Raw genomic sequence first — 24005 nt, forward strand, 5'->3', positions numbered from 1 at the left:
TGAAGGTACACACTGGGATAGAGAGGAAGGTGCCATGGGGATTCCCACGACTCGGACACACAAGCTGAGTACCAAGAAGGCTAGTGGGGACTTTTCTGTGACTAGAGAGATAGGGTCAGTCTCTGTATGTAGGAGGCTCCACGTCGACAGCAGGCAACCTGGAATTGAGTCCCAGCTTTGCCCTGCCTCACTTCATTACCTGAGGCATCTGCTCCAGCTCTCTGGGCTTCATTTTCCCTCTCGGTAAAAGGGAGATGTAGCCTCCCTTGCCCCTTCCTTTCCACTTAGAGGTGGGACCCGTGAGTGGATGATGAAAGCCACCCTCCAAGCCTTCCAGGACTGGGCTCTTTTCTGGGCGGGCAGGGACCTGAAATGAAGGGCCTCGTGCATGACGTTAGGTGTGCTTTGGGATTCCCAGGATCATTGAGCTGAACGGGCAGAAGCCGCCCCTTACCTACAAGCGCTTTCAGGCCATCATCAGCCGCATGGAGCTGCCCAAGAAGCCCGTGGGCTCTGTGACGAGCCAGCAGATGGAGAGCTGCAGGGCTGACATCCAGGAGAGCCACGATGACACGTATGGCGTGCCCTCCCTCGAGGAGCTGGGTTCGTACTTCCTACCCGGAGCCCCCTTTTCTATAAAATAACTGACCAGGTTTTTTTTCTTTGTCAAAGTGATGCATTTTATTATACACAGTGTAGAGGATAAGTGAAACCAGAATGGAAATAGCAATCACTATAACCCCACCACGCAGAGATAGCCACTACTCATTTTGGAGCATGTCTTCCCAGTCTTTTTTCTGTTCCTACTCATATATGTAATGTTATGTTTTTAATTCCTGCTCCTGTTTTTGTACTTTTCACTCTCAGAAGATAGAGGCACAGTCTATGCTGGCATCAGTGGGCTCCTCAACACCAAGTTAACTAGCATTGCTTCTGCTGAGAGGGGGTCTGTCAGCCCCTCCGGTTACTGACTGTACCCTTTCTCCCCTTCCTCCCCCACCCCCCATTTTTTGATCTGAGTAAAGTTAGCCTTTTTTTTTTTTTAAGATTTTATTTACTTATTTGACAGAGATAGAGACAGCCAGCGAGAGAGGGAACACAAGCAGGAGGAGTGGGAGAGGAAGAAGCAGGCTCATAGTGGAGGAGCCTGATGTGGGGCTCGATCCCATAACGCCGGGATCACACCCTGAGCCGAAGGCAGACACTTAACCGCTGTTCCACCCAGGCGCCCCTAAAGTTAGCCTTTCTCACCTGAAAACAACAATCATTGCCAGCCAACCCGATGGGGTGGGCAGTACAGGCTCGTTCTCCTGTGCCTGGAATAAGGAGTGGCTGGGATAGGGAAGGCAAGGGAAAGGACAGGAAAAAAGTCACAGTGGAAAGAGAACTGGGATGACCTGGCAAACGCTGAAATGTTAGGATGATCTCAGCCCCAGCAGCACCAAGAACACACCGTTCAGTTCCCACAAAGCTCAAAGAACATACCGATGTGTCAAGACTTGCTGAGATATCACTGAAATGGCCTGACCTCTGGTCCTGTGACCTTCTCCTCCTCCTCTCGTAGGGTTCCCTACTGAAGGACTGGGCCCAGCTGTTTGGCAAGGAGGAGAGACAGAAGCTCTGGCCCGCCTGGATAAGCATTTGGAACGGAAGGTATGGCCCCCACTTCTGGGACACAGGACTTGGGGTGCTAGCACCCAGGTGGCAGGGGATGTGAGGGTCAGCTTCATGGCCTTTAGTGCCTCTTAGCTCAGAGTGCTTGAAAATGAAAAACCTTCCTGATGGCAGTAACAGCAGTAATAGTAGCTACCGTTCAGTGAGTGCTTACCACATGCTGGTCACTGGGTGAAGTACCTACTTGCACAGATTTTCTGTAGTCTTTTCAACATCCCTACAAGGTAGGTGTTAAGCTCTCCATTTGACAGATTAGAAAATTAAGGTTTAGAGAGGATAAATAACTTGCGTGAGGTCACATGGTTAGGAAGTAGTAGATAGATCTTGTTCTGTGTGATTCCAGAACTTACCCTAGATTGCTTTTCTTTCATCTCTATGCAGGTTCCCTTTACTGAGAGGGTATCTGGTCAAGGAAGTCCATAAGATTAATTTCTTTGTGTTTATGTGTCCCTGCCTCACCTTTTGCTGGGTCCCCTCCAAGGCATCGATTTCCATTTGTTTGGACACAGAGAACAAATGGCCCACCTCCCAGGGAAGTGGGGTTTGGCAAGAGGCCGAGGCCCTAAAGGCACTTCTTAACAGCGTCACATGGCTTCCATGACCCTGGGGTTAGAGGAGCAGAGAAGGTTCTCGTGATTCTCGTGATTCTCGTGATTGAGTCAGCTGCTGGTTTCCTGTGCGCTGTTGATGGTTTGTAGACCAATTCACAACTTTTTGTATTCTCAGATGAGTAGGCATTTGGCCCGGCAGCCAGGTAATAACTATGCAACAAGGAAAATTAGGCAGACCTACATAGGAAAAATGCTTCCCAGCCCTGGAGGTGCCTCACCAGCAGTGAAAATGTGCCCCAGGCCGCCCCTCCCTTAAGCCCAGAGACCTCCATGTTCCTATCTGCCTGTTACCTTCAGGCAGCCCCACTGACTGAAAAGGATGAGACTGATGTCCGAGGGCTATGGGGAGGACCAGCTGTCCTTGTCCATGTCAGAAGCTTTACCCAAAGATTCTTGGGATCTTGGGGACACAGGCCAGGTCAAGGGGGCAGAGTGGCGGAGGTGACAAATGGGTTGGCAGGAGTAGAATAAGACTGCCAAGTGTAAAGAGCTAACTTACAGCCTTGGGGATTATCATCACCGTCAAAGCACTTTGTGGAGCGCTGCCCCTTCAGTCACCAAGTCGGGGTTCTTTTCCACATACCCCTGGAGGGTCTGGTCTGTCCTGGGGCCTTGTGTCAGGACCCTTCAGATGGCCTGGTGGCCAGTTGGGGCATGGTGTTCTACGTGACTGGGAGAAGAGAAGGGGCCTGTGAGCGGGAGTGTGACCGCTCTGAGGAGGTTTATTTCAGGCTTCAGTTTTCTAACTCTGAAATGATCATCTGTCTACTCATGTCAGGATGGCTTAGCTGCTGGAAAGACTGCCCAGTGAATGTGAGACTCCAAGCATGGAGCCTGTCTTCAGAATAGTAGCGTATTGCAGATGATAGACATGAAACAAGGAATTACAGTGTACTGTGGGTCAGGAAAGGAGCGGTTCGAAGGGTTAGAAGAGCGAAGAGCAAGAGAGTTTTATTAAATCAGTTCATATTTGCAAGCTGGCTTCTGAAAAAGGTGTTTTTGAACTCATGTAACTAAGAATCTAAGGTGTAGCTTTTAGGCACAGCCGGACCCAGGTGTCCAAATAATGCTACCGGAAATACCTTCTCCATCTCTGAGCTCTGCTTTCCTCTCTCTATAGTTCATTCTCGGGTAGGCTTTCCTTAAACAGTGGCAAGGTGGTCACCAGCAGCTTATTTCCAGTCTGCTTATCACACCAGAGGAAGTGGTGTGCCTCTTCTCCAAAAGCTCCAAGAAAAGTCCCGAGGAGTGTTTTCATTGGCCTGGTTTGGGTCACACGACAGTTCCTGACTCAGTCATCTTGGCCGAGGAAGGGGTGCTCTCCCTGGCCAGACTTGCATCCTGAGCCTACTCCCAGAGTCAGAAGTGAATTTAGCTCCACTGCACCCACTTGGAGTGAGATTAGGGAAGGCTGGATCACCACAAGAAAATTAGGTGCTGTCGTCAAAAAGGGGAGACAAGCCATATGATCTTTACTACTGGGTTACCCAAAATAGTAAATGAGGGCAGGCATCTCTTTTTGAAAGTATCCCCATTTTTAAAAGAAAACGGAATGATAGAGTACCAGCATTTTGCAGCCTTCAGTGATGACGCATTGTCCATTAATGACTGCTAACCCCATAAGGAGAGCTAGGCAGGCATTATGTCCCCCCACAGTCTTGCCAAAGAAATCAAACCTGAGTCCAGTCCCATCTGTGTACCAGCTGCCAATTTGCAGGCAGTATACCATGAGTGTGCAGTCAGCAAAATGCAGACTGTGAGAATCAGTTCAAGTCAAATGACCTGGATTCTTCCTTAAAAAACTGCAAGGGAAAGAAATGAATGACCGGAAATACATATACTAAAAGAAACTTAAATAACACATCAAACTCCCATAAATGGCCTGGGCTGAACTGTAGTGCCTAGGGATGCACATGTGGTTGAAAAAAACCCACTTAAAAATGCAAGGAATAGGGGCATCTGGGTGGCTCAGTCGGTTAAGCGTCCGACTCTTGCTTTCGGCTCAGGTCATGATCTTGGAGTCTTGAGATTGAGCCCCAAGCCAGGCTCCTTGCTGGGCGTGGAGCCTGCTTAAGATTCTCCCTCTCCCTCTGCTCCTCCCCCCTCTAAAAAATGCAAGGAATAACAAAATGCAAGGAATAACTGAAAAGATAAAGCCTTCTCTCCCAAATATGCTTTGCAAAAATAGAAAAAGGTCAACATTTTTAAATGTAAAGAAGTGATTATTATAAAAGTTGGGTGAGTGTGCCGGGAAGGGACCGTGACTGGGATGGGTTTCTGGGGTGGCCAGCATAGTTCTGGTTCTTGAACTTTGGTGATGGTTGCGTGAGTGTTTGCCTTAGAATAATTCGTTAAGCCACACATCCGTGTTACTTCTGTATCTGTATTTCACTTTAAAAGGCTTTCAGAGGGAGATGGGTAAGGGCGTGAGCAGACAAATATACCCAGTGTCTGTCAGAGGCACTTAACCCAATACCTGAGGGGTTACCGGCACAGGAGGTGACTGTTAGGTTGAGATTTGAAGAAAGAGTCAGAGTTAACCAAAGGGAAGGTGAGTGAAAAGCAGGACAACAGTCCAGGCCAGGGGAGCTGTGTGTGCAAAGGCCCTCAAGAGCATGGTGCTTACAAGAGAGTGACAAGAGATGAAGCTAGAAAAACAGGCTCACCCAGACAGTGGGGTGCTTGTAAGCCGTGTTTAAGATTGGGCCTCTATCCTAAGAGCAACAGGAAGCCCAGTGCATGTTTGTTCCTGTAGGACGGTGTTCTTAAGCCATTGCTCTGCTCCCAGTGTGGCGATGGAATTAGAGGGAGGTGAGAAGAGAGGCAGGGAGGTCAGTTGGGAGGCTGTTACAGTTGTCTAGTCTACATCTTGGCCTGAACCAGGTTGGTGGCAAGAGGGATGGGAAGAAAAGTTCAGATTTGAGGAGTACTTGAATAGTAGAATTGACAGGACTTGGCGACGAGGAAGTCAAAGGCGACGACCAGGCCTCTGGCGTGGGCACCCAGGTGGATGACTGTGCGCTTTCTGAGATAGGAATGCCCATGGAAGGGTGGTCTGAAGGAAAGAGCTGTTACACTTTGAGGGGCCGGGACTACACTTTGAGGTCCTGGCAGGGAGTTGGATGGAGTGATTTGGGAGTCGAGCTGAGCAGTACCTAAGCAGTCTGAGCTGGAGCCGCCAATGTGTCGATCATCGGCAGAGAGGTAGTGTTGGAGCCGTGGGACTGGACTTGCTTCCCCGGGAGCACGGTTGAGTAGGGGCCTAGCACAGAACCCTGAGACGCCAACATTAAAGGGGTTGGGAGGGGAGGCAGCCAGCCACGTGGGAGGCAGCCAGGAGCGTGTGGAGTCCAGAGGCCAAGGGAACAGAGGGTGTGGAGACCGGAGCAGGATGCGGTGTGCTGAGAGGTCGGAAAATATGCCAGGCAAGTGCCTGCAGGACTCAGTGGCATGGAGATCACCAGGACTCTGGGGGGAGCCAGCCTGCGGGGAGCAGTGAAGGCAGAAGCCATGCTGGGGTGTGCCGAGAAGCACAGGTGGCTGTGGGACATGGGCTGTGGAGAGAAGAAAGCAGACCCGATAGAGGTCACAGACTTCCTAGAGGTCCTTTATTATTTTTTTCCTTTCGTTTTCAAAGAAACGAGATGATTTTCCCAATGTTCTTGGAGTGGAAACTGGAGAGGGAGAGATGGAAGGTGCAGGGGAAGGAAGAGGGGAGGGCTCCAGAGCCAGGGGAGGCCTTGGTCTTGAGCAGAGTCACCGGAGAGGCAGTGGGGAGGAGAAGGGGGGGCGTAGACACAGGTGAGTGTGTAGATTTGGTGGCTGAGAGTTGAGGAGTTTTTCAGCCGAAGGCTTCCATCTCCTTACAGTAAGGAAGCGAAGTCGTCTGCTGAGGGCGGTGGGGAAGCGTGGAGGAGGAGGTCTGCAGAGGGTGTAAAGTTTGTGAGAGAGCATCACGAAGAGAAAGAGGGTGCGAGGAGTTGAGGAAGAAAAAGTTATCAGCTGTAGAAGGAATCTGGAGTTAGAAGCTACGTCCCCCCAGCCCTGTCTCTTGGCAACTCTGTAACCCCAGAAGAGCCACATAACGCTTTGAACTTCGTCGTCCATTTTCAAAGGTGGTACTAATTAGTGCTGCCCCAGAGGGTTGTTCAGACCCCACGGGAGAAGCCACGTAACAGTGAGCCGTGAGGTACAGCGCTACGCCTGTGCCTCGGGGTTGTTCTCTGCAACGTCCAGGCCTCTCCTTTCTTCGCCTTCTCTTCCCGCCGCAGGCCTGGGTTGCCAACTACGAGAGACCCCGAATGAACGCCAACTCCCTGCTGGCCAGCCCCACGGGCCTCAGCCCCTACCTGCGCTTCGGCTGCCTCTCGTGCCGCCTGTTCTACTACCGCCTGTGGGACCTGTATAAGAAGGTGAGGGGGCGCCAAGGGCAGCACACCCTGCCCCCGTCGCGGCCGAGCGGACCAGGCCTTCTGGGCCAGTCAGACACCCTGCACAGAGGCCCTCCCCTCTGACCCTGGTGGTGGGGACCGGGTTGTGGATTCTGGAGTTGCTTACGTTTGTGAACAGTCCAGAGAAGGTAGGGAAGAGTCCACATCCAGGAGCCAGCACCACCCAAACTGCTGATCTAAATAAACTCCAGGTTAGCAAGTAGAGCAGGACGGGCAGAAAAGCTGACCTCAGGGTGTGACCCTCGAGGTGGCAGATCCACTGGCAGCAGGTGTACGGGGGCAAGCACTCGTGCTGGGACTCGGGGAGGGCAAGGCTGGAACCAGTCCCACGCCAGGGAGCACAGCAGCCCTCTGTGGGGCCGGTGCAGAGCATTTAACGGGGGGTGGGGGGAGTTCAGGAGCAGCTGCTGCCTGCCGGTAATGAGGAAATGACCCGGGCTGAATGCAGGGCTGTGCTGTATGGACCCAAGGCAGATAACCCTATGGTAGGACGCCTGCCCCCAGAAGGAAAGAGGGCGACATACCCAACTAACCACATTCAGCAGGTCATTCTTACGTCTGTGTCGTTTCACGCTGTTTCCCTGTCCTTGCCGATAGCAGGATTTTGTGGCATGGGGTGGCTTTGCCAGTTTGGAATCTTGTGATTTCAGGAAAGTCATTATTTGCTTGGAGGCCTGGTCTGATCTTTTAATTCCCTCAAGGCCCCAGATCCAGGCTGTTGTAATCACTTATTTAACCAGAATCTAAACTGAGTATTTTTTATGCATGCTGATGGGAAAACTCCCTTTGACTGTAGAAAGTGGAGCCAAGCAGAGACCCTTGAGGCCAAGGATCATGGGCCAGGCCTGGGGAGTTTGGTTCCCGGTGCACACAGCCAGGGCCTGGGGTTTCAGTCTGCGGGCACACTGGGCCACTGCTAGGGCATAGTCCCTTCACGTGTCTAGGGGGTTTGGAGCCACCACATTCATAACAGCTCCAGATTGCTTTGTGGGAGAGATCGGAGTGACGTGGTGCTGAGAGCTGGGCAAGTGTTATATCCGTGTGCCACCCCCACCCTAGGTGAAGCGGAACAGCACGCCCCCCCTCTCCCTGTTTGGGCAACTCCTGTGGCGAGAGTTCTTCTACACGGCAGCCACCAACAACCCCAGGTTTGACCGCATGGAAGGGAACCCCATCTGCATCCAGATCCCCTGGGACCGCAACCCCGAGGCCCTGGCCAAGTGGGCCGAGGGCAAGACAGGCTTCCCTTGGATTGACGCCATCATGACCCAGCTGAGACAGGAGGGCTGGATCCACCATCTGGCCCGGCACGCCGTGGCCTGCTTCCTCACCCGCGGGGACCTCTGGGTCAGCTGGGAGAGCGGGGTCCGGGTGAGTGCTGTCTCTGAGGAAGCTGGTCCGTACCTTCTTGTCAGGCCCAGCAAGGGTAGCCCTCTTCTGAGCTGGGGCATGGGGTGGGATCCCTGGATTCAGGGGATCCCCTCCAGATCCTTCTTGGCTTGCCATCAGCAGAAGGGTTCTGGCTCTCTCTTCTCCATGGGGCGTGTGGTAACTTGGGGAGAACCCAGGCAGTAGGTCCCCATCGAGGCTGACTGTCCTACCCTGTCCCCATGTAGGTATTTGATGAGCTGCTCCTGGATGCTGATTTTAGCGTGAATGCGGGCAGCTGGATGTGGCTGTCCTGCAGTGCATTCTTCCAGCAGTTCTTTCACTGCTACTGCCCTGTGGGCTTCGGCCGCCGCACCGACCCCAGTGGAGACTACATCAGGTAAGGATGCGGTCCAGGCTCTCTGGCTCCTGGCTGCTGGGACTAGCTCCTAAAATAAGATACCCTTGACCCTTTGAAGGAGAGGTGCAGTGTGCTGACCGGTTGTCCAATGTGTGTGTTTCAGGCGATACCTGCCCATATTGAAAGGATTTCCCTCTCGATACATCTATGAGCCCTGGAATGCCCCCGAGTCCATTCAGAAGGCAGCCAAGTGCATCATTGGTGTGGACTACCCCCGGCCCATAGTCAACCATGCTGAGACCAGCCGGCTCAACATTGAGCGAATGAAGCAGATTTACCAGCAGCTCTCCCGCTACCGGGGACTCTGTAAGGAGCCACTACTCCCACCCCCATCCCCTAGCTCACTGAAGGGAAGGGTGTCCCTGCAGGCTCAGCGGGGATTTCCAGATATTGGAAAAGGAGACCAAGTGCTCTCTTCTAAGCTGTTAAGTTGACTTGACTTCCCAGGGCACAGGGCACTGCAGGCTGGGCTGGATCAGGGCTCCCTTAATTGTGGCCAGTGGGAAGAGGTGGAACTCAGTGTTATGGCCCAGCACCCCCTCTCCCCTACCACCCCATCTTGTCTTCAGCTGCCCTGTGGCCCTCTGCAGTCCTGTGAGATGATGTTCTGATTGCTCCCCTGCCTATCTCCTAGGTCTGCTGGCGTCTGTCCCTTCCTGTGTGGAAGACCTCAGCAACCCGGTGGCAGAGCCCAGCTCGAGCCAAACTGGGAGCATGAGCAGTGCAGGTGAGTAGCAGCTGGCCTCCTATGGCCTGTGTCCATCCAAAGGACACTGCAGAACTGCCACTTGAGTCATTGAGGGCTGAGGACAAAGGCTGGAATGAGTCTATGCCCCATAATATAGAGCTTATATTCCACTTGGGAGAGACACATGGTAAAGGAACTGTGCAAGGTCATTTCAGATAACAAGTGCTTTTGGGGAAAATAAAATTGAATGATCTGATATGAGAGGGGCTGGGGAAGAGGGATTCCTTCAGGTACTTTAGATTGGAGTAGTCAGGAAATGCCTGTCTAAGCAGGGACCCAAGTCACAAGCAGAACCTGGCTTTCCGAGAACTGGGAGAAGAGCATTCCAGGCAAAGGGAATAGCAAGAAAAGACCAGAGACAGAATGAGCTTAGCTCATGCAAGGAACAGAGAAAGGGAAGCCAGTGTATCTGGCATGTCTTGAGGGAGGAGCTAGAATGAGAGGAGGACGAGCTGTGGCCGGAGTAGCATCCCCAGACTCTGCGCCCATGAGGAGGAGGGGGAATGTGTCATCAGTGCAAGAAGGCACTTCGGGTGGGCAGCAGGGTGGAGGAATGGGGATCTGATCTAAGTTTTCAAAAGCTCACTCCGCCTGCTATGTGGAGGCAACAGCGTGGGCAGGAGCGAGGACAGGGAGGCTAGAAAGGAGGCAGCCGTGGTTGTCCAGGCAGGAGGTGGTGGCACAGCCCGGTAGTGGGGCTGAATTCTCAACCTCCCCGCCTCAGCCTGGGATAAATATCAGTAAGACGAGACGAGCAAGAGCTCCGGGGACCTTTCTGGTTTGCCCAGCCAGCTGGCTCCACAGGTAAGGGCGCTGTTTCAGGAGCTGGTCCAGGTCACGGAGGGAATGCCTGGCCTTCAGAGCAAGGTCCACTTCCACAGGCACGCCAAATGAGCCTCTGGAACCCCTGGGGTTTGGGGCCCAAAAGCTGGCCATGCTGCCAGCAGGCCCTGGTCATGCTCTCCTTAGATATTTCCGGGCAAGGTCACTGCTGAAAGGAAGGCTGAGGGGCAGGTGGGAGGAGCAACATGTTGGCATGGCTTCGATGCAGGCTCCCTGCCCCTTAAAGAGCTGCCCAGTTTCAGATCATCTTGGCTTGACGCACAGTCTGTGTGACACTTCGACCTGCTTCCCTGCAGGCCCAAGACCACTACCCAGTGGCCCAGCATCCCCCAAACGCAAGTTGGAAGCAGCCGAGGAGCCACCGGGTGAAGAACTCAGCAAACGGGCCAGGGTGGCAGAATTGCCCGCCCCAGAGCCGCCGAGCAGGGATGTCTGAGAGTGAATGACAGCAGGTTAGAGTCACCCTTGGGAAGGAAGGCGGGAGAGGAGGGGCTGGGTTTGGATCTGAGGGTTAAAACCCAGCAAACTAGATTAAAACCTGGTGGAGATTGCAGGATTTTTTTTAGGATTTCAACCTTAAATTTCTACCATTCTGACTTCTATACCTTTTAAGTTTTCTTCTAAAATTTAAAAGTAAAGCCTTTTTCTTAACCAACTAAGGAAAAACATTTTTTTTTTGGCTCTTGCTACTTATCAAAGTGAGTCAAATCCTTCAAAAAGGAAGCAGAGCCAGAAGGTGAAGCTGTGGGAGAAACGGCCCCATGGCAGGGTCCGAGGAGGCTCCAGGACCCGCTGCCTGCCCTCAGGGACAGGCTGTGTCCCACAGGCAGGCCAGCGGAGGGCAGCACTCACCTTCCGAAGAAAGGCCGAGGGCTGTGCGCAGGCGGTAGGCTCAGCCCCCGCTGAGGCCCTGTAGCGTCTGGCCGCCCATCATCTGCGCCCCTTAAGGCCACTTCCCTCCTCCATTCGCACCTTCCTCGTGGCCTTGGCTCTGCCCTTCCCTGTCAGCACTCAGCTTTCTTCGAAGCCCTGTGAATGTCATTAAAAAAACAAAAATAAAAACTGGCTCCTTCCACAGAGCAGGAAGGGACTTTCATGCCTTTCTTGGGGAACATAAATGACTCTTCTCTGGGAGTCGTCATCTCAGGTGCTCTTCATGTGCCATGTCTGCATCATTAGACTGCAGAGTGATTTTTTTTTTTTCCTATGGAGCTAATCGATTCTTTTTTCCCAACCCTTCCATTGCAGGGCCAGGTGGGGCCATCTGGTTTGAGTGTCTGTGCTTGAGTGCTGGGTGAGACAGCGAGGGTTTGATGCTTGTGCCCTTTACCCTACTAGGCTCTTTGTCATAGACGTTGCTGGTAGATTTGTACGGGCTTGTTCTAGAAGCACCGGCAGCCTGGGATACTACTTAGATACTACTAGGTTATCTCTTAGCTCTGTGATACTAAGCAAAGTTCATTCTGTCTTACAAATCTGGAGCTTGCCAGGCTGATAGTATGACTTCCAGGTGAGAAGATCAAAGAATAGAGAGCTTAAATGTCTGGGTCAAGGTTGCTCAGTAAGCTAATGGCATCCAGTTCAGATTGAAATTGTTGCCAGCAGGTGTGGGAAGAAGGGAAACATAAGCATATAAGATGTGTTATGATGCCCACCCACAAGCATTCAACAGTCTACTTAGAAAAGAAGACAGATAACTTGTAATTCCTAGACTGATGATCTAGACTGTACACACTTCGCACAAGCCGGCTATTGGTGGGTTGGGGTGATCAGGGAATGCGACACAGACGTTTACACTTGGGGCTGAAAGGTGAGTTGGATTTAGGCCACAAGGAGGGCATTTCATATAAGAACAATAGCTTCAGGATTACATGATCTTGTACAAATTACTTAACCGCCATGAGACTTCATTTCCTTACCTCTGAATTCGGTTGTTGAAAGGTTGAATTATTAACTCTATCTGTCAGGTAGGAATGCGTGGGGCTGTCAGGAGCAGGAGAGCTGACTGCTGTGGCTCAAGCAAATAGGGATTTATTTATTTTTTCCCTAATAAGAGGCCCTGAGTTGGGCATCGCTTGGTGGCTCAGCAATGTCTGAGCCAGTTTTTCTGCGATTCTCTTGCTTCTTGGTCTCAAGATGACTGCCACAGCCTCAGCCATCAATTCCTCATTCAAAGCAAGAAAGAAGAGGAGTAGCAGAGACAGCTGCACTCATTCATCAGTAAACACACACCAAGTTTTTGAGCACAGTTTGCTAGTCACTCTTGTGCTCATTGGGCTATTGGGACATGCTGAACATGACTGACAAAGGCCTTCCCTCTTGGGTGTGTCTTGGTGGAGGAGAAAGACAATAGACAGAGTCAAGAGGCTCGAAGTGGTATGAAGAAGAATTCAAGTTGGTAAGAAGATAGAAAATAAAGGGGCACAGTGAGGGTTGCAATTTTATATTAAGAAGGTTATCAGGAGATGTCTTTCCTCCTTTTTACCAAGAAAATAAAAGCTTGCCCAGAATACCCCTCCCCCAGCTTTTCACATTGGTCTCATGAGCCCAGACTAAGTCACAAAGCCACCCCCAACGTGGGAAGTGGGGATCCGGATTGTCAGAATTGGTTTAGACCATTGGTTTTCCAAATTGAGTAAGTCGTAGAATCCCCTAGATGGTTTGTTAAACCGCAGATTGCTGGGCCCACTCCCAGAGCTTCTGATTCAGTAGGTCTGGGGTGGGGCCTAAGAGTTTGCATTTCTAAAAAGTTCCCAGCCGCTGGTGCTGCTGCTGTTCTGGACGATACTTTGAAAATCACTGACTTAGACCAATCATGATTCATTGTCTATGTCAGGCCCGTGAGCCACCACCGAACAAAATCTAGGTTTTGGTAGCGAGGAAGTGTGGATACTGGTAGACCACTGACAGTGTCTAGGTGATATGCAGGGCAATTAGCCCAATGCCTGGCTCATAAGTTCATAAGTATCCAGTATAATTATTACAGATACTGTTATCATTATTATTTTAGAAGAACATAAGACTACCGTTGGGTTGGATCATGAAGGGTCATAAATGTCAGGCAGGTGAATCTTTGGTGTACTCTGGATGCTAAGGAACGTTTTGGAACAGGAGAGTGAAATGATCCACCTGACATTTTTGGAAGCACTGGGCTGGGGCCTGCAGAGGAAACGTGGCAGTGGGGGAGCCAGCTGAGAGGCGATAGCCATGACCCCAAGTGAAAACATTACAAGGGTGGGGAGGTCAGCCTGTCTCTGGCCTTGCCCTCCGGGAAATTATTCTTCGGCCTATTGGGATCTTAAGGACTGATCTCAAGGTTTGCCTTGCCCTTCATCATGGCTACTTGCTCTGAAGTGGGAGCCAGGAAGCCAGAGGACGAGACAGACTAGAGAAGAAGGCACGTGTTCTTTGGAAACCCTGCGAGGAGAGTAAACTTGTGTTTCTCTGTACGCTGCTGGTAGTGCCTGGCCCTCAGGGCGTTCCACGTCCCCATCAGTAAAGTAGTGATAATATCATCTTGTCACCTGCCCGGCCCATCGAGCATACACGGCAGGGGAAGAAAATGTCAACCATACACGCAAAGCCTTCGAACAAGTAAAACGCACCATGGAGAAGAAGTCACATTTCCATCCTGCACGCACTTCTCAGGGCATCTTGGATTGTATTATCGTTATGTTAGTCAAAGGCAGCCCTCTGGGCTAAGTGGGCCACACAGCTATGGCCACATGGCCTAAGCTGACACGGTGTTCTGAGAAGCAGACTTGCCCTTTCTCCCCTCTTCTCTCGGTCAGTTTTAGTTGTGTGCCTTGGAGCAGGACACTTAGCCTTTCTGAGACACTGTATCTGTGAAGTGTGACTCATCAATCTTTACCAGCCTGAAGTCTTCATCCTGAACCTTTTGAGGCCCTGTTTAGCTCTGAGCTCTATCGTTTTGTGGTTCTGTTATTTCTAATGCCTCAGACCCGTGGCAGTTCACAGGACAGACAATGGTTTACCGTGTAAAACACGCCCTGATATCAGTAGGGTTCATGCTTACCTAAAACCCACGCCGATGTCTGTCTGCATCTGGTTTTACTGTACAGTGTTCACTAAACTGAAAAATAAGCCAGCCCCCAAATAGCTACCATTTCAGAGGCTTCCCCATAATCCCCAGAGCTGCTGACTGCCCAGGATTCCATCAGCCGCCAATTGTGTAGAGATTTTTCTTATTTGTCCAAACATTTTACCGTGGGGAGCCAGCTCACGTGATCCATTTGCCCATCGGCTGGTACACAGTGATCTGTTGAGAGAAGCCCCATTGAATACATAAGGTTCCTGGCCGAGGACCACCCCTCCCCTCCCCTCCCCTCCCCTGCCCGTAGTCCACCGAGGCTGCATTAGCCCTGGAGGTTCACTGTGGAAAACCTGACCCCTGGAATCTCCTTGTCATTTTGGCACTTCATTCCGTTGTGTATCCCTCCTTACCTGAAACAGCGTGTGTGGAAGGCGGTGGGCGGTCTCAGACGCTGCATAGGGGAAGGGGACACAGTGCGGTGTTTGGGCTTTCCGCTCAGACCAGCGAGCGCGCTGCTGTCCTGCCACTCACTGCCTGGGAGCCCTTTCCATGCCGAGTTGCCTCCCCTTTCCACGTCTCACCCTGGAAATGAGAAGTTGGGATGTGTGGAGGTGTCCCTTTGCACTTGCCCCTGCCCCCCCCCAGCAGCTGTTGGCTGACTGACGTCCCCTCCCTGTTGCTGTGGGATTTGTATGATGCAGGAAGGGAAAGGGTGTCATTGACATGAGGAATGAGATGGAGCTGAGAGCCCAGCTTTGTACCCCATCCTGGCCCATCCGGGCCCAGCTGCACCTCTGTATTTCCCCGTACCTAACTTGGGAGCTGGTAGCAAGCCTTCTGCCCCTTTCAAGCTCCTGGGCACTGAGACAAAGTTTCCGCCAACCTTGAGCTTGTTGCAATATCCTCTGCCGTCGCAAGGCCCTGCATGCGCTTCGTCCACACGCCCCTGTGGGCTAGGATCAGGGGCACGGGGCGAATCGTCCACATGCCCCTGCGGGCTAGGATCAGGGGCACGGGGGCCTCACACACTGGGCTTTCTTGTTAGCATCCAGTATGCAGGTACCCGGGGGGTAATCCTAACGCTGGGTGCGCTGAGGGAAGCAGTATTAACTCACTTTGTGTTCCAGCAGCTGCTTCTGTGGTTCTCGTATTTAATGACAGGTTGAAAGAGTCAGATAATTGAGAGATTGATTTTTCAGCGCATGTTTTATGAGTTTATTTTTCCCTTGATGCCTCCCCCAAGCTGTTCTTCCCTTTCTCTTAGTGCTGCTGTCATCACTTTCCCTCAGGGCCTCATTTGATTTCCCCAGCCCCATTTTTTCTGCAGACTTATGCTCTGGCTTGAGAACAAGAACGCAGGAACTATCTAGTTATCTGCTGATAGAGCAGCTTGAGGAACTAGTTGACTAGGCCTTTGACTAACTTTGTGGACAAGAACACGCTGGTTCTTCCAAATCTTGGTTCTGTGTTTGTGGTTTTGAACTGGTCATAGAGGGACTTGGGTCATGGGGGCTTATCTGTGGCCACACACTGCCAGCTCCCTTCCCGAACCTGCCCCATAGCACAATTATGCCCAAGTCAACATGGGTCTGAGGTGTTAGCCTTATAGCCACCTGACTGCTTATAGTCTCAGTTTAGGCATTTGTTGTTTTCCTTTGGAAAATGTTGAATTATGATGCCGAATAATTGAGGAGCTGACAAATGCATTGCTCAGATGTTAAATGTGGAGGGAACAGGGTACATCTTCAGCTCTCGTAGTAGCCTGGAATGCCCACTCGTTACCAGTGTATGCCAAATGGAAAAGGGAAATGCACGTTAAGGAACATAGCCTCTTGATTATGGTACTTTAAAGTACATGAGATGCATCATAAGCCTGATTGGAATTCAGTGAATGCCATCGACAGATTGTACGATGGGTCATTTTCACTGTGAGGTGTAAAAGAATCACCAAGAAAGTTGACAAAGCATATTAGAAAATAATCTTATAAATTTGATTAAAGATGCTCACAAAGTCACCTGATTCAAAAATAGTGTTTTTTATACATACAGTGACCTCGGAAGTCTTGGGCCATCCCCCAAGGAAACATAATGAAGGTGAGCAGCCAAAAAAAGAGAGTGAGAGAGAGGATTTTGATGCTTTTTGGTAAAAAGACCGTCTAAGCATTTGAATTAAGCCTGTCCCTGAAAAGGGCATTTTTAACCAAAAGCAAGCCAATGCTGTTAGCAAGTACATGGATCCATTATTCACATGATCTCAGGAGTGAAGGCAGGGCTCTTGTCCGCTCTTGCATGAAGGCCTCAACGACCCTGGACAGCCACCATGGAGTGGTGGAGCCATTGCCCGATGAAATAGGTGCGTGTCTCTTCCGTTGTAGGATCTAGATGGAGAGGGAGTCTGGAAATCCTTAGTCCGTTACCACATACCCAGTATCCTCTGAGCCACTCACCTTCTGTGGCGAAGCCTCGCTAGCTCTTCTATAAGCAACTATCAGACGCACTCAGAGACAAGTTTGCCAGAAGCTATGAAGATCACTGGCTAAAATTAAACAATTTGCCTGCACAGTTAGGCTGCCGGGTATTTGATCAGAGAATCTGGAAAAGAGGGGCGCCTGGGTGGCACAGCGGTTAAGCATCTGCCTTCGGCTCAGGGCGTGATCCTGGCGTTATGGGATCGAGCCCCCACATCAGGCTCCTCTGCTGTGAGCCTGCTTCTTCCTCTCCCACTCCCCCTGCTTGTTCCCTCTCTCACTGGCTGTCTCTATCTCTGTCGAATAAATAAATAAAATCTTTAAAAAAAAAAAAAAAGAATCTGGAAAAGAGGAGGCTTTGTCTTTCCCTAGTTACAAAGACTTCATTGCCTCAAACTCAGTCCTGTCAGATCTACCATCCATGCCACAAGTATAATTTTAAATTTCTGATAACTACATTGAGAAATAAGTAAAATCAATTTAGTAATATATTTTTTCCAACCATACATAGGCACTGGTTCGCAAACCCTGCTGGGATTACTCGTGCTTTGGAGAGTCTGATAAAGGATGGAGCCCTCCCCAGAAAGTGGTAGCTATTCACACACACAGGAAGATGTGCACCGATCTTCAAGGGCCTCATGGATTACCCCTTAAGCCTATCCTTGGACCACTAAAGAGTCCAAGAACCCCAGAGTAAGAGCCCGTGTTCTAAGGAATCTTTATGCACTCTTCATCTTCCCCCATCCTGAAAGGTGGAGAAAACACGATAAACAGAGGAATCAGGAAGAGGACCTGCTCTGGTACGCCCTCCAGTCCTGAAATTTGCAGTTTCAGAAGCAAAATCATCTCTGGCTTAATGGGCCAGAGCGAGACCTGCGTGTAAAATATATATCACAGCACGTCTCAATAAACATATCCATGCTTTAGAAACTGATACATTTATTTATAGGAAAAACATGGCTAGGTTATTATGGTACAAGCTTAAAGGAAAAATTTATTGACAATAATACATATTTTAAAGAATGAGGCACTCAGTACTAACCCATTCAGGTACCCACCCTTACATTTGTTTCTTTATTCTCTGTAGCTTCTAGATAACTCGTCATCATCCAGATAAAATCTTCTTCAGATTTCACATTTGTCTTCAAAGGGTTGAATGTGTCAGAGGACTGATTTTGACTCTCTGGCTCCAGTGTCTTTGACCCTTCAGAGCATTTTCCCTCTTCTGCAAAATTCTGAACTTCCGTGTATGTTGCTCGAATGTGTACTGGCCTTCATGCCACCATGTTGGGTTTCCTCTTACATCCCCTGTAAGTCTTGAGGAGCAATGCTAGGATAGAGAGGTTGCTTCATGGTAAGAACATGGGTGTTGGTGCCAGCCCGGGGTTTTCTGGCTCGGCTCGGCGACTTTTGGTGCTGTCATCCTGGGCCACTTGTCCTCTTTACAGTTTTCTCATCTGTAAAACTGAAGGCCATATCTTCAGGATTAACAGGATCACAAACTGTATTAGTTTGCAAGGGCAGCCATAATAAGGTGCCACAGACTGGGGGACTTCAACAGCACAAATTTATTCTCTTGCAGTTCTGAGGGCTTGACATCTGAGAGCAAGGTGCTGGCTGCCTTCTTTCTGTGTGTGCCTGTGTGCTAATCTCCTCTTCTTGTAAGGTCACCAGTCATGTGGGATTGGGGCCTACCCTAATCACCTCACTTTAATTTAATTACTTCATTAAAGACCCTTTCTCCAAATACAGTCACGTTATGTGGCACTGGGGGTTAGGCCTTTCACGTATGAATTTGGGGGAGGACACACTTCAGCCATAATACGACTGTATAGGGGCGCCTGGGTGGCTCAGTCCGTTAAGCATCTGCCTTCAGCTCAGGTCATGATCCCAGGGTCCTGGGATCGGGCCGGGCATCCGGCTCCCTGCTCGATGGGGAGCCTGCTTCTCCCTCTCCTCCCTGCTGCTCCTCCTGCTTGTACGCTCTCTCTCTCAGTCAAATAAATAAAATCTTTAAAAGCAACAACAACTGTATAGTGTCTGGCCGCCGCTAGGTGCAGTGAGCCTCTTTATCATCTGCCTCACCATTGTTTAAACTCACACAAACCTTTAACGGAACCCCGCATGTCTGTACACTCTCCGGTACACTAGACCTATTTAAACAGGCAACTCAGCATTATGACTGGCTTATGCTGTCCACTCTTGTCAGGCATGAGGCCATTTCTTCCCCGCGCTCCAAATTCAGGATGTTATAAATATTTAAAACGACTCCTTGTGTCCCTGTGACCCCCCTCCCCCAGTTTTCTCACACAGTGCCAGGGTTCTTTTATCTGTATGTGGAAATTTGCTCACCTGCTGATTCTAAACTCAGTCACTGCCTTCATCTTCAAATTACTGGTCCCAGCTGGCTTCTCTTCTCCCGTTTGTTTTCTGAGTGTCTCTGGCAGCAGCCGTTGTGCCTTGATTTGGAAAACCGCCCTTGTCCTACGAGAGCAAGGATCACCTAGGGCCTCAAGTGAGTCCATACGGCCTCTCCTCTCCTTCTCTCCTGCCCTGAGCCCTGGCGCCGAGGGGGCTCAGAGGGTCTGCAGGGAGAACTTGTCCTGTGTCACAGCCTCCCGGGGGCACCCCAGGTACTGTGGCCAGTGCAGCTCACGCTGGGCTCTTCCTAGTTCCCAGTTGAGTGTCCCCGGAGAAGCAGCCAGAGGAGTTTGTGTCCCTGGGCAACGAGCAGCCTCCTGAACGCTCCTTTGTGCGCTTGTTTTTCTCTTTCAGCCGCAGCACTGCAGCTCCGTGAGCGAAGCCGGGAGCCCGAGCAGCCACCGCGGGAGCAGAGCGCGGCCCGCAGAGCCGCTGACCACCGGTGGAGACGGAGCAAGCCTATGTGCATGTGTGTACGTGTGTGCGGAGGAAGCAGTGGTGTGCCTGTTCGCGTGTGCATGCGTCTGTTTACGCTCTTGTGATTCTGAACACTGCTTGGGCTGGAGGACACCTCAGCCTCCAGACACCGGGCCAGAGGTCATGGCAGTGACTTTCAGCCAAACCTGTCCCTGGGAGCCGGCTGCCTTGTCTGAAGAGAAGAGTCGTAGGACCCTAGCTGGGATTCTGGCATCTGCCGCACCCCACCCCCACGCGGAGCCCTCCGTCCCTCTTTCATCACATCGGACTGAGGAGCAGGAAGGCAACTTTGCTGGCTTTTGTCCAGAGCATGAGATTCTAGAAGCAGCCAGGTCCCCGCTGAGTTCCCGCTTTATGATGCCGGAGGCTGGGCAGGCTGGAGGGGACAGATGCTGTCCAGATACAGTCACCTGGTCTGGCTTCTTTCTTATTTTAAAATTTCCTGCCGCTGTGTCCTCCAGAGCCTTCCTCGGGCATCTGGGACTGAGCGTGAGGCTGTAAACAGATCTGCAGACTTGCCACCTTCGGAGGGAGGTACACCCAGATACCCGGCCAGTGTGCCACAGACACAGTACTGTAGACGCTGGCCCAGAAAGTGCAGCCCCCTTTCCGGGGCTGAAAACCTAAGGTTATCAGAATATCGAAGGTTATTGTCGAATCTGAGCTTTTACTGTTCCTTCTTCAAGCTGAGAGCCAGCCTCTGCGCTCACTGTGGCGACTCAGTGCCTCTGCCAGGAAGAAGCCAGGTTCCTGGTGGGAGAAAGCCCTCTGGCCCCCTGGCCACATCACCGTGCTGCCACTGAGGTCAGCTGACACCCAGCCAGGAAAGCCGTGCTAGCCTGTGGTCTGTAGACTTCTGGGGCCTGCCTGGGACTGGTCAGCGTCCAAGCTGCTCTGTCAGCTCTCCCAGTGGCTGGATACCAAGGACCCCAGCAAGTGGACTCGGGCGGGAGCTGCCAGGGACAGTTGGGAAATGTCCTAGTAGAGATCTCAACCAGCACACCAACCCTTCCAGAAGCAGCAGGTGGGAGGTTTGACCCAGAGAAGCCAAGGCCTTGCATTCCAGGAGTGGCCTGGCCTCCCATCTCAACCCTCCCACTGTTGAATGCCTGTGTGGAGAAGGACACAATGAAAAGGACTGTGTGGTCAGCTAGAGCAAGTCTTCCTTCCACCCCGTGGCCTGCACTTGAGCCACAAAGAGTGTGTGTGTGTAACTGAGAGGCTAATTCCTCTTTGGATTTTTGTCCTCACATGTAACATTAAGCTGGCCTCTGGGCCTTTTCCTCTCTACCTCCCCTGTGACCTTTCCCAGCCTCATAGCTGTTAACTCCCTTGGCCCTTGCCCTGTCCCTCATTGTCCTCCTCTATCCTTGGACCAGAACCCTGGAGTCAGGCCTCTGTTCCCTCAGCTGTCCAGCACATTGACAGGCTTCTTCCTGAGATGTCCTCAGGTTTTCTCAGCCAGAGAGCTGCCTTTAGAGTCCCCACAGTTGTATGTATGTCACCCTCACTAGAAATGTCCCGTAATAATGTGGGGGAAGCAGGGCACAGGTGATGGTGTCTATTCAGAGCATTGAGTTGGGGTCTTCTCTGTTCCCCTAGCCCCAGCCAGGAGGAAAGAGAATGGGGGGCTGTTGCCAGAAGGGGAGTAGAGCAAACCTCGAAGGGCTAGTTTGAGAAATTGAGAATGCCAGAGGACTTGGGGCCAGAGTCAGTTTTGTTCAGCAGCACTGCCAAATACGAGGGGGTTTCCCTTTTCCTGCCTATTAGATGATGGCCCTTTTCCCTGAGGTACAAGTTGGTGAGACCACCTCCCCCTACTTCTCCATCCCTGGCAAGCTGGCCCATTCCCAGTGGAGTAGAGCGGTCCACTCCCAGACCTGGGAGGGGAGGGGAGGGGGCATCCAGTGGCCCAGAGTTCCACGATGGCTTCATGCCTCCCCTCTTCTGACCCACGTGTCCCCGGGCTGCCACAGAATATTGACCCAAATCCTAATCCAAGGGCTGGCATGGGGAAGAGATGGTCGCAGGCAAAATGCACTTTATACAGAGATTTTATTACTGGGAAGGTGTGTTTCTCCCACAGTTTGTGAATATTCACTTGTTTCATAAATGTCTGATCCTGTCTGAGCAAAGCTGTGTTGTCGTCAATTTTGTGGGAGGTCTGGGAATGAGGAGTAGGTAAGGCTGAGCCTGAATGAAGCCTTATGCCAGACCACCTTGGTTCTGCTGGAACCAGGAGCTTCTCACAACAGCCGCCTCAGACATGGCAGGGAGGAGAGGGATGGCCAGAGGTGGAGGAAGTGGGAGGCCCCTAGGTAAGCAGGCAGCACAGACTGGAGGCCGCTCCAGAGCGTGGCCAGAGTTGGGGGGTCCATCAGCCAAAATGGTACAGAGCACTCCAGGCCCAAGATGAGCTTCCTGAGTGCTGTCCTGCAGTGACCCAGCCTTTCAGGCCACCTCAAGCCCCAGGGCCAAGGCTCAGTCAGTGGCAGGGTTCTCTCCAGGCCCTCAAGCCACCCTTTATAAACTCGACTTAGCCGCTTCAGTACTCTGTGGTGTGGAGGGGAAACACGCGCCAAGCAGGGCTCTAGCTAGGTGGTCGAGATCTGCCCACAGCCAAGCCCAGGGCCTGGATGCTGGCTTTGTCTCATGGCATCTGGCCGGAGAGTGGCCTCTCTCTGCACTGTATGTGTGCTTTTTGACGATGGTTTTTAGCCTTGGACCCCTGGAAGAGTTTCGTGAGCTCACACCACACCCCAACTTCCTGTGGGCAGGGGCTCAGACAGGGCCCAGGAATACAGAAACTGCGCAGCACAGAGTGAGAAAGGGGGAAAAGGGAGGAACTTGGCCCCGGGGATTCAACTCCTCCTTCGCTCTGCTTTGAAGCTCCTGCCCACCAAGACCTGGACCTGTGCTTGCCTCTCTCCCTTCTCCTGGCTTCTCTCTAATCTGGCTTTGGCTTGGCCTCAGCAGCTACAATAGCTTTGTTCTTGTGCAGAAGATTCTGGAAAATGGAGTCGTCTTACACACTCCTGATCTGAGGGTGTTCCTAGTTGAGGCAAGCACATACTCTTAAGCAACAATTACTAGCCGCTATGGCAAGACCGCTTTCCTGGGAGCAAAAGCCAGGCATCTGAGCAGAAGGTGGTTACTGTTGGTCCTAGTGAAAGGAGTCTAAGCCAAGATAGCAGGAAAGATAAAGTGGCCACTCCTCTGGGCCCACAGGCAGGGAGAAGAACCTTTGGCACTAGGTAGTAGGATGTTTTCAGGGCTGGAAGTGGGGAGGTGTTTCCTGCAGGGTAGGTGCCTGCAACTCCTTTCTGGGTGCTACATTGAAGGAAAAGGGGGTGACATGACCAGGGAGCAGTCCAGATTTCCAAATAGAACCTCACAAGCTACAAGACAGTTTGTTCTGACCCTTCTTCAGAGAGAGGTAAGGACGGGGCCTCTGCAATTCTCACGGGGCCAAAGAGAACAGTGAGGTTTGGTCAGAGACTCTTGACTCACCAAAGCTGGGGCCCTAGCCTTGACCAGAAGTTTGAGTGTCCCCAGTCTATGCTCTGTGGAAGAACTCACAGGCTTAGTCTTCTTAGGGGAGAGACCAGAAGGGAAGCATGGCCTGGAATTGGCAGGGGTAGAGGTGCTGGAGGGAACAGAAAAACCATGAGAAGGATCCCAAGAAGTCCACTATGGCAGCAGGAGGAAGGGCTGGCTCCTAGTCTTAGAATGTGAGAAGCCAGCTATGGAGTGTCTGTGGGTGCAAAAGAGAGGTGCTCTGCAGGAACTGCAGTTGAGGTGCTACGTGAGAAGTGAGAGAAATGTGGGAAAGTCGTGGTGTGAAGGAGAGAAGCCAAGAGGAAGGGCTCAGTTCACCATTAACAGCTGTTTGGGGTCAAGAGGGGCTTGAGTCAATCTTTAGTGAGAAGACCCTCTAGGGAGAGTCCATGAGAGGGTCTCCTCAAGATAAGGGGACAGAACTGGGTGAGACCTGGATCCTAGCCGGAGGTGGGGTGTTCCCTGCCTCCAGTGACAACATATTTCTATCACTTTTCATCCTCACAACAACCATGAGAGGGACCATTATTGTCCCCATTTCACAGATGAGAAAACCAAACTTAGGATTGTGAAGCCACTAATGCAAGGCCACACCACCTATTCACTTGGGAAGCCAGACTGTGACTTCGCACCACCTGAGTCCACACCTGGCTTGCTCTAGGAGCCCACGCCCGACACCATCTCGCCTTTCTCTGCCTTCTTCCAACGGCCCTCCTGTCCGCCTTCTTTGTCTGCTGCTGGGGACCAACTGGGACCCTGGGGACCAGGGTCCCGCCATTAGTTCCCTCATACCCTGGCGCTAGGCCCACCGGAGGGGCAGAACCCGCATGGCACGAGGGCCTTGCGGGAGGGGGAAGAGCGCAGCGGAGTCAGTGTGGGACTCAGAGCCGGGCTGGGCCGAGCCCAGGGGG

The 24005-nt window shown here is 51.7% G+C and overlaps 1 protein-coding gene across 3 annotated transcripts in view; it reads left to right on the forward strand.

Moving 5' to 3' along the window:
- Positions 1-21671, forward strand: part of CRY2 (cryptochrome circadian regulator 2) — a 34102-nt gene extending 12431 nt beyond the window's left edge. Inside the window, exons 4-12 of one of the 3 annotated variants that reach the window (XM_019802824.2) lie at positions 419-603; positions 1565-1653; positions 6557-6697; positions 7796-8107; positions 8353-8504; positions 8629-8831; positions 9160-9252; positions 10413-10568; positions 19414-21671. In XM_019802824.2, coding sequence (XP_019658383.2) covers positions 419-603; positions 1565-1653; positions 6557-6697; positions 7796-8107; positions 8353-8504; positions 8629-8831; positions 9160-9252; positions 10413-10552 — 1315 coding nt within the window. In that variant the 3' untranslated portion in view covers positions 10553-10568; positions 19414-21671. The other 2 variants (XM_034644987.1, XM_034644988.1) reach the window with 2 other exon arrangements.
- Positions 21672-24005: the final 2334 nt, after the last annotated feature.

The sequence above is a fragment of the Ailuropoda melanoleuca genome, chromosome 16 (genome assembly GCF_002007445.2).
Source record: "Ailuropoda melanoleuca isolate Jingjing chromosome 16, ASM200744v2, whole genome shotgun sequence".
Classification (NCBI taxonomy): Eukaryota; Metazoa; Chordata; class Mammalia; order Carnivora; family Ursidae; genus Ailuropoda; species Ailuropoda melanoleuca.